At 34.2% G+C, this 9942-nt stretch overlaps 1 protein-coding gene across 2 annotated transcripts in view; it reads left to right on the plus strand.

Moving 5' to 3' along the window:
* The first annotated feature begins 593 nt into the window (after positions 1-593).
* The window catches only part of LOC111089502, a 32231-nt gene continuing 22882 nt past the window's right edge, over positions 594-9942 (plus strand). For both annotated transcript variants that reach the window (XM_022402129.1, XM_022402130.1), the window contains exons 1-5: positions 594-686; positions 1769-1866; positions 3245-3362; positions 6711-6844; positions 9581-9776. In XM_022402129.1, coding sequence (XP_022257837.1) covers positions 666-686; positions 1769-1866; positions 3245-3362; positions 6711-6844; positions 9581-9776 — 567 coding nt within the window. In that variant the 5' untranslated portion in view covers positions 594-665. The remainder of the gene's footprint in view (positions 687-1768; positions 1867-3244; positions 3363-6710; positions 6845-9580; positions 9777-9942) is intronic.

A 9942-nucleotide genomic window follows, 5' to 3' on the forward strand; every position in this document is an offset into this window, starting at 1 on the left:
TTATGATATATAAAGTTAGCTACCATATCAAGTGATCCTTTGCCCATAGTTGAGCATTAAAAAAAAAGCCAAAAAACAAAACAAATAAAAAATTGGGAAATTAAAAACCCTGCAAATAGGGATAATAAAAAAGTAAAGACTGGAGATACTTTAGACATTATTTACACAAACTACAAATCCATATTTTGACTCCACCAGATGTAGTTATAGGTAACAGCATGGAGCCAAAACAGGGGTTTGTACTTTGAGTAAATAATGTCTACAGTATCTCCAGTCTTGTTTGCTTACTTTTTGTTATGATGCCTATTTGCAGATTTTTAGATTCCCAATTTTTTATTTACCTTGTCACTATTAGATTAGAGTAGTCAAAGGGTTGTTTATGTTGGTGGTGTTCACATTTAGGGACAGCTTGCACAGACAGCCCTCAAGTAGCTTTATGTGAAATGCAACAAACAAACATTCTCAAACTACATCACTGTACCATTCTCAAGCTACATCACTATCATTCTCAAGCTACATCACTGTATAATTCTCAAGCTACATCGTTGTATGTTATTATTATTACTGTTGTTGTTGTTATTATTACTTACGCAGATAAAATATGGCTATGTCATGGACACCAGAATGGATCTCAGTTGTCAAAAGTTACCTGTAATGAGAGTGTAATGTACCGCCTGAACATTGAGGTGAGTGCCATCTAGTGTTTTATTTTGTTTTAATCAGTTAACCACTAAATGTATATGTATAAAATTCTGCGATGTTCTAGCAACGAAATAAAATTAACTATACAACCTGAGCTTTTCAGTGTTTAGTCTCTTGTATTTTGAATGAGAGTAAATAATGTGTAACTTAATAGCTTACACTGTGAATAATATGTAACTTAATAACTTACACTGCGAATAATGTGTAACTTAATAACTTACACTGTAAATAATGTGTAACTTAATAACTTACACTGTAAATAATGTGTAACTTAAGAACTTACACTGTAAATAATATGTGACTTAATAACTTACATTGTGAATAATGTGTAACTTAATAACTTACACTGCGAATAATGTGTAACTTAATAACTTACACTGTAAATAATGTGTAACTTAATAACTTACACTGTAAATAATGTGTAATTTAATACCTTATACTGTAAATAATGTGTAACTTAATAACTTACACTGTAAATAATATGTAACTTAATAACTTACACTGTAAATAATGTGTAATTTAATAACTTACACTGTAAATAATGTGTAATTTAATAACTTATACTGTGAATAATGTGTAATTTAATAACTTACTCTGTAAATAATGTGTGATTTAATAACTTATACTGAACCAAAAATAAATTAAGTAAATGAAACTGTTCCACGTTAGAAATAACTGTAATGATAACATTTAACATTACTAATTTTACTAGTTGCCTTACTAAAGAAGCCTGAATGAAACTAATATATATATAGCAGTGGTTTGTAAACTGTGTGTCGCGAGACTTTCCTCAAATAAAGAATCATTAAAAACATACATTACAAAAAATAAAATAAAAAATACCGCATGTGGCAGCAGGGGTGTCGCGTAAATCAAAGTAAGTGGGTTAGGGTGTCGTCATTGAAAAATGTTTGGAAACCACTGATATATAGAGATGGGCGGTACATTTATAAATAAAGCCAGTACATCATGACTGTATTTTTGTTTGTTTTTAGGCTTAAACTTATAATGATTTTTTTGTGTGTATTATCCTGAGGTGTCTTGTGTTTGATCTACTTCTTTGTAGTTTGATACCCGTGTGATGTGTATGTACGCTCTAGATGACGATACTATGTTGCTGGGGTCACTCTCCCACTTTGTTTACACTTACAACACCAAATCTCGGTAAGCATTCTAGTATGATGTTTCAACACTAGATGGCGATAAGGAACTTTATTTTTTCTGACACAAATATAATTAAATAATCATTAGTTTTTAAAATATTATTTTGTAATAGTGGCTGCCATTAAATTGTATTGAGAGTACTTTCTTAACAACAGATTGATCATTTTAATTCTGTGATTTGAAAATGCGTTATAATAAAACAAATAAGAAAAACACAACGTTCTGGATTAGGTTTATACGGTTTTATTTCGTTGTGAATTGTGTGGCCAGGTTCAATTTAATTAAATATTTCTCTAAAAATTCTGTAATTTTTTTATATTTTTCTGACGGGCTTTTGATAAGCTAGTATTTTCTTTTTATTATTTAAATTTCGTTAAGAGTATTTGCCAAATCTGAAAACCACGAAGAAAAGTTGTATATCTTTTAAAACTTTATTGTTCGTTTTGAAGTTAAGCACAAAGCTACACAGTGGGCTATCTGTGCTCTGCCCACAACGCGGATCGAAACCCGGTTTCTAGCGTTGTAAGTCCGTCGACATACCGCTGTGCCATTGGGAGGCTAAAAGTTTATTAAAACCTTTTCGAATTTCATTGGCTTTTCATCATTAGATGATCTAATTCTAAAGTATTTTAAAATTATTACAATAGCAAATAACAGAGTAAAATAAATATGCTTTAGGTAAATTCAATAAACAGTACACCTTTACAGGAGTCGATTTCACAACTCTTTGCATTTCTTCTATGCATTTTTTATTACATAATTTGTTATATTAAGATTCAAGTGTATCAAAGAATGCCCTCTATCGGTACAGCACAGAAAGTATATAATTATATTTTAAATCATAATTGCCCACAAACGTAAGAAGAGAGTAAAATTTATTTACCATAATTCTAATAGTTATTTTTTCCACACCTCATGTACCACGTTTCGTCAATTCATTATTCCTTTTTAAATTATTAGTAAGTACAGTTAAGAAAGAGAGATGGCGCTAACGTCTACAATATTAAATCGGTGTAATCGACCTTTAGCAACCATTGTATGGAAATACAACAGATGTTACTTATAACTTATTATCCTTTTCAGTGGTAAAAAAAAAGAACCATGTAGTTAAAAATACATTTACTTGTTGCAAATATAGGAAAGCGTGATTAGTTTGAAAGAAATTATTCATCTGGCATCTGAAAGAAGATATGGATGTCTTTTATTTTCTGAAAGACAAGAAAATATAAGTCTGTAGAAGTTGAAATGAAAAAAATTCAGAATTGACGTTTTCAAACTTATAGCTAAACATTGTTACGTTTGATGGAATTTTGTTTTCGGTTTGCTAGAAATAATATTTTTTTCTCCAATCTCAACATAGTTTACACTTTACTTTCAGTAAGCTGATTTGGGAAATCCGTTTAAACGACTCGGTGTTAAGCCTGTGCTCCCACGACGAGGACGGCATAAAGAAAGTATACGCTGGGTTAGCTGATGGAACTCTAGCGGTAATTGAGGTAAGCACTTAAGATACAAGTCAGAAGATGGGTCTAGCATGGAGTGGTGGTTAGGGCACTCGACTCGCAATATGCGCGTAGCGAGTTCGAACAGTCGCCCTTCTAGGTCGCGAAGACGTTATTAGTTTATGGTCAATCCCACTATTCGTTGGTAAAGAATAGCCGAAGAACTGCCTTCACTTTAATATATCATTTCTAAATAAGGGACGGCTTAACGCAGATAGCTCTCGTGCAGCTTTGAACGATATTCAAACAAACTGAGAACAATAAAGGGCTTGGCGGTAAGTCTGCAGGCTTACAATGCTATAATTTGGGTTTCGATACCTCTAGTAAGAACATATTTTTATAAACTTACAATTTTGAATCGAGGGTCTTTTTTTTATACCAGATTCGTGCACTTCTACTAACAACGCTATATTTTGTCATATTTTATCCCTTTAGAGAATAATGTACCATCCCTATGATTACACCGATATTTATTTTCTTGTTAAAATGAAAATCCAGTACAAGTAAAGCTGGATGAGACTTGATATTTTATCGAAGTCAGCTGGGAGGTGGCAAAGTTATTAGGGTGGAGGCGGAGGTTTCAATGAAACTACTTTCTTTAACGTTTTTTCCCCGCTTTCCACATCTATAACTAGTACAAAAAAAAAAAGACAACATGAGACTGTTATTTCCATTAACTCTTTCTTAGTCCCCCGGTGAGTCAGCAGTAAGTTTACGAACTTATAACGCTAATATCCAGGAATTCCATTTTCTACTGTGGACAGATGATCCATTGCGTTAAATAGTAAACGAGACGAATTAACGTCCTCTGGAGAAGAAATGGTTAAATCAATGTGACCAACAGCTTATTCCGTGCGAGCACGACAAACAGAAGTAAAACAAAAACAAAAGAACAAGAGGGAATTCTCAATAGCCACGACACTTGAAATTCTTGAAGGCAAGATTATAGTAAATTATTTTACGAAACCCTTTTTCCCCCTTTTATTAGCTATATTTTTGTGCGTGTATACCCGATTAGATTTTATTACTCATCAGAATCTCGACCAGCCTACCTTCAAATTCTTTTAGGCAGGATGGATTAGAGTAACTTAATCTATGAGATTTTGGACTTGGTCAAATATATTAATCTAAAGGTTTGACCTCTTGAGTCCAAATCTGTAACCAGATCTCAAATCGGTAAAGAGATGACGGAGCTATGAGCTAAAAGTCTGTACTTGCAAAACTCAGAGCCATTCTATGAGCCGATTTGCCGCGGCTAAAAACTTTGTTTTCTATTTTCTTAAACCATAAGTAAAAGATTTATTTGTTTGTTTTCGTTATTCAACACAAAGCTACCTAAAAGGGATATATCTGTGCTCAGCAGGAGTATCGAAATCCGATTTTTTAGCCTTATAATTAGGCCTAACGGTAAAATATTAGGCCTTAGACTTATTAGGCCTAACGGTAAAATATTCTGAAGAAGAGTACTTTTTTTTTCGATAACAAGGAGTGAAATAATATTTTTAATGAATTCCCAGATTCTTCAAACACAAATAAAAACTGTTGTGCACAAAATTTTTAATCAGGTGCTTTAACTGTAATCTCCATGCTTCACAGTTTGTGTCGTCAGTCCCGCTTTTGTCGACAGTCGAAATTAGAAAGGCTCATTTGTTTAAAAAGTTAAAAGGTTTGAGTAGTATTTTAAATATAATTTTTCGTAGTTTGGACACATGCCTATCATACATGGTGATGGTATCGAACTTTAATTTTTTTTGTCTTTTACATGTTGACGACGGTACATTTCTCAATGCTCCCCCCCCCCAGTGGCACAGCGGTATGTCTGCGGACTTACAACGCTTGAATCCGGGTTTCGATACCCGTGGTGGGCAGAGCACAGATAGCCCATTGTGTAGCTTTGTGCTTAATTTCAAATAAACAAACAAATCGTGTCGTGGGTAAAATGTAGATTGTGCAGCTGTAGGCTTAACAACAAACAAAACAAAACTATTCGATAACTTGACGTTATCTGAATATTAGTAAGATTTGTTTAGTGGATTCCGATAGGACTTCCATTTGAAAACTTAATAGGAATTTATTTGGAAACTTACTCGTGTAGAAGAAGTGAATTATTTGAATTAATGAGATCTTTGTTAAATGGTCTTTTGGTGAGACGAGTACAAAAGTCTGCCATTTTTTCTTCTTCCCTTTAGACAACGTAACCTAACAAGGCGTAACGTGAGAGTAATAAAAATAAACACATATTAACGACTTTAAAATCCAAATCATCACTGAAAATCAATTTGCAGCAGAAAAAAAAATTATGCTTTTTTTTTCTTCTTCTGTGATTGTATTAATTTCCAAAGTAACAACTATAATAATGTTGCGTTATCGAGATCACTTGACTATTCTCACGCCCTCCACTTTCTAGAACTATCCTGTACTTTGGCGAATGCTCTAGCATTTACTAGATATAGGGTAGTCTGGTATATAAAAGAGGGTGACAACGTGACGGTAAGGTAATGTGTGTGTGTTGATAGTGAGTAATTGAACTGCAGTCAGAAGTATTGTTGACGTTCGTTGATATAGCGTTTGTTATAGAGCGATTGTTGAAAATAAGTGTATCGTAAAGTTGTATTCGGAAAGAATAAACCAGTTTTTTTAAGTAAGGACTTGTGTCGCTAAAGTTTCGTCGGCACGAAGTTACGGAAAGTTAATTAACAAACGGAGACGTAACAATAATATAACTAGAGAGTAAAATAAAGGAGTTACAAACTTTGTCGATCATGATAAATACTGAACCAACATTGTCTTTGGAACATAAATTCGGATAGATGTTACTATTATTTTCGACAGTTAAAAGAACTAGATGTTTTGTGTTTACGACAGGAAAACAGCAACAACACGTTTTTCATTTAAGTTCATCCCCATTTTGACATTTGTATTTAGAAAAAGGAGGAACCGAAAATAAGGTGTTAACTGATGATCATTCTGTCATTTTAACAATTGTTTATATCTTCACCACATCCTGCCATCAGCTGTCTACATCTTACAATTCCTGTCATTTGATATGATCCGTCTTAACTACATCCTGTCTCCATCATACATATTGTCATTTGATATGACCCTTCTTAACTACATCTCGTCTCTATCATGCACTTTTTCATATGATATATTAAAGTGTGTGTTTCTGATACATATATTAGTTTAAATAATATTTAAAAGTTATCAGCGTGTAAAAACTTATTTGATTATGTATTTATTTTACGACCAAAAGTGTTTACATCTGTAATATCTATTTTATTTATTTTGCATCATATATAGATTTTAAAAAAATGTAATATATCATGCTATGTTTTTATTTAGAATATTCAGGGAATATCCCCGCAGCCAGAAAGTTTCTACATCATGATTGGACCGAGTCCCGTGACGTGTCTTCAGCGCGTGGCAACACGACTGTGGTGCGCGAGCGGAAACAGAGTGATAATTCTGAATGTGAGGTCAGTTACCATTTAGTTTCTTCAGTTATGTCAACACGATAGTATCTAGTTTAATTTCAAAATGTTACAGTCTTTATTGCTTTAAAATTGAGTTAGTGCAGAAATTTCGTTAGTTTCACTGTGCTAACAATCACCTTTTGCTTTTTTTACTTAAGTGTCTTCTAGTCTTTGCGCAAAACTTATTTCAGTTGCAATTAACGAAACTGGGGTTGAGATAGGCCTGAGGTGGGAGTAAACCCATTGTCGATCATTCTAGAAATCTCAGTTTGTTCAACCAATCGCAAGACATTTTACAGACGACTGCGAGCCTCCGATTTTCTTTAGGATAAATTATGTAAAATGTTCGATTTGAGCTAAGCGTAGGTTAGGCTTAACTTATGTTTGTACTGTCTTTTCAGTGCTGAGCTTAGGTTGGGCTAAACTTATGTCTATACTGTCTTCAGTGCTGAGCTTAACTTATGTCTATACTGTCTCTTCATTGCTGAGCTTAGGTTAGGCTTAACTTATGTTTGTACTGTCTTTTCAGTGCTGAGCTTAGGTTGGGCTAAACTTATGTCTATACTGTCTTCAGTGCTGAGCTTAACTTATGTCTATACTGTCTCTTCATTGCTGACCTTAGGTTAGGCTTAATTTATATCTATACTGTCTTTTCAGTGATGAGCTTAGGTTGGGCTAAACTTATGTCTATATTGTCTCTTCAGTGCTGAGCTTAGGTTAGGCTTAATTTATATCTATATTGTCTTTTCAGTTGTTTTTTAAGAGCCATCACAATTACTCGGATAAGCAGTTTGAAATTGTTTAAACATGTATTCGAAGCCCTTGTTTTATTTTGTACCCAGTGCATTCTTATTCATGCCGTCGCAAATGTCAAACGTCGAAATCCGCTGGCTTGGCCCTAACACATACGGCAAATAGTAGATACGAAAGTTTAGAATATAGCAAACAAAAAATACATAAACAGAGCATGCGTGAGAGTTTACTTCCTGTCTTATTTCTCATGTTAATATGTCCGCTCGTCTTAATTAGACCTCGAGTTTCGTTCAGAAAGAAAGAGAACTGATTTAATAATCTATTCGCCGCTTGATGCACGAATGAATAATCGAAACACAAAAGAAAACACAGGTTTAATTAATCACGTGGTCTATGTCAGCTTCACAACGTGACATCGACAGTTTTAAATATGCAGAAAAGGTCAGTTTGGACTGAAGAACTACCGGGCGATACAAAAAGTGAAGTTTAGTCATTTATCTATACCAGCGTTTCTCAAACTTATGTTCCGTCCGAGATTGATAGGTACTCCGTGAGAAAATCATGATTTTAAATTTTAATAAAATATTTAACACTTTTTTGTACGATCATAACTTATTATGAAATTTTACCCTACGTATTAGAATTAGATAATATAGATTTCACATTGAAGAAGAATTATAGAAGATGCCATATCTATTCTACATAATATCTTAGTGGAGACGTTTGTACCTAAAATATATTATAAGCATAAAAATGTAACAATTCATTAATGTGTAATTTGATTAAATAAATAATATACAAATCTAGAGGGCGCTGCGCGCGCACATGCCCTCTACAACCAACAATATTTCACGTGTCTAGTGTTCCCTAAGCTTTTTCTCAGCTGAAAAGTGTTTCGTGGCCAAAAAAAGTTTGGGAAATGCTGATCTATATATATACCCCCTTTAAAATCAAGAAATTAAATCTTTATACAATATTAAATTTGTAACTATAAAATATGTTTTAATGTCAAGCTTATTTTTATACAGGAATCTAATTACATTTGGAAAGTAACTCTATTAAAGGTCATGACATGCTAGTGGCGTAGGAAGCGGGGGTCACCCACTTTTAAATGTGTCCCAGTAAAAATGCATCGAAATTAGGAAAATTACTCTCAGGAAAAGCAGGAGAATGCATAAAATTTAATCCAGAACACTAAGGCTAGCCCTGGACCCCGCCCGTAATGGATGCGCCAGTGACACACATTCATCTCGCTTCGCTCGGTGAAATAAACCTTGCCCCTCACTTTTAATTTTCCTCCTACACCTTTGCGTGCACACTTTGGTCTCGCGCGCAAAAGTTGTGATAAAAGATTGTTCATTTCAGTTACTATAGTAAATGACCTCTTCTTGTGTCCTCTTGAGGTTATTTGACCACGTCACAGGTGAGTGTTAGGAGCTGGTGAATAGTGTGGGGGAGGGGTGCGAAAAAACTGTTAATTGTTCCATCATTTGATTCCTTCTGTGAAGTTGTCTGTGGCTTTGTATTAGAAAATGGGATCTAGGATCTACCAGCGTTATTATTTTTCTTTTTTATAGAATCTACTGACTCACCTTTGGATGTTACGTCGCAAATATGAATGTTTTATTAGAGACCGTGTAGCGTGTATGTATGTATATATGTATATTGCCCAAAATAGGTGAGATTTGGTTTATCTAAGTCATTATTGTGAACACAAAAAGTCTTTGTGTTCACTTTTAACTGGCTAACCGCTTGTCGCCAGACATTTACCCTAAGCTCCCCTGGGGTGAGTGACATTGGGGGCTGGCATTCGAATATGACCACCCAATGTCACCATTGGGGGGGGGGCATTATGTCCCCTTCGTGCATTGAACGGAAACATTACACAGTTTTTTTTGTTTTTCAAATGGTATCAGTGTTTAATGTACCAACGTTTGTTTTTTTTTGTAAGTTGAAACGTAATCAATCAAATGGTTTACTTTTCAGGACGTTAGACGTCGTGGATCAGTTTCATATATCAACCAGCGTGTTGGACTATATTTCTATGCTGGTGCTGGGGGAACATGGTGTGTGGGTAGCGATCAGAGGATCCCCACTCCTCCAACTGTGGGACTTGAACTCCTTAACGTGCAGACTTCTTTACGACGTCAGAGAGAACAGATACCCTAAGACCCTCAGAAAAGTAAGTTGTATTGAGAAATCGGAGGCAAATTACCCTTCTATTATCGAGATGTCTATTAAATCACTTTTATGTTATTTCAGAGATTATTTATAATCGGTGGTAACTTTGTTGCTGCTGTTCTCGTTGTTATATTGATGTGTGAGCGGATTTTTAGAATAATAAATCA

Source organism: Limulus polyphemus, unplaced genomic scaffold (genome assembly GCF_000517525.1).
Source record: "Limulus polyphemus unplaced genomic scaffold, Limulus_polyphemus-2.1.2 Scaffold6456, whole genome shotgun sequence".
In the NCBI taxonomy this organism is placed as follows: Eukaryota; Metazoa; Arthropoda; class Merostomata; order Xiphosura; family Limulidae; genus Limulus; species Limulus polyphemus.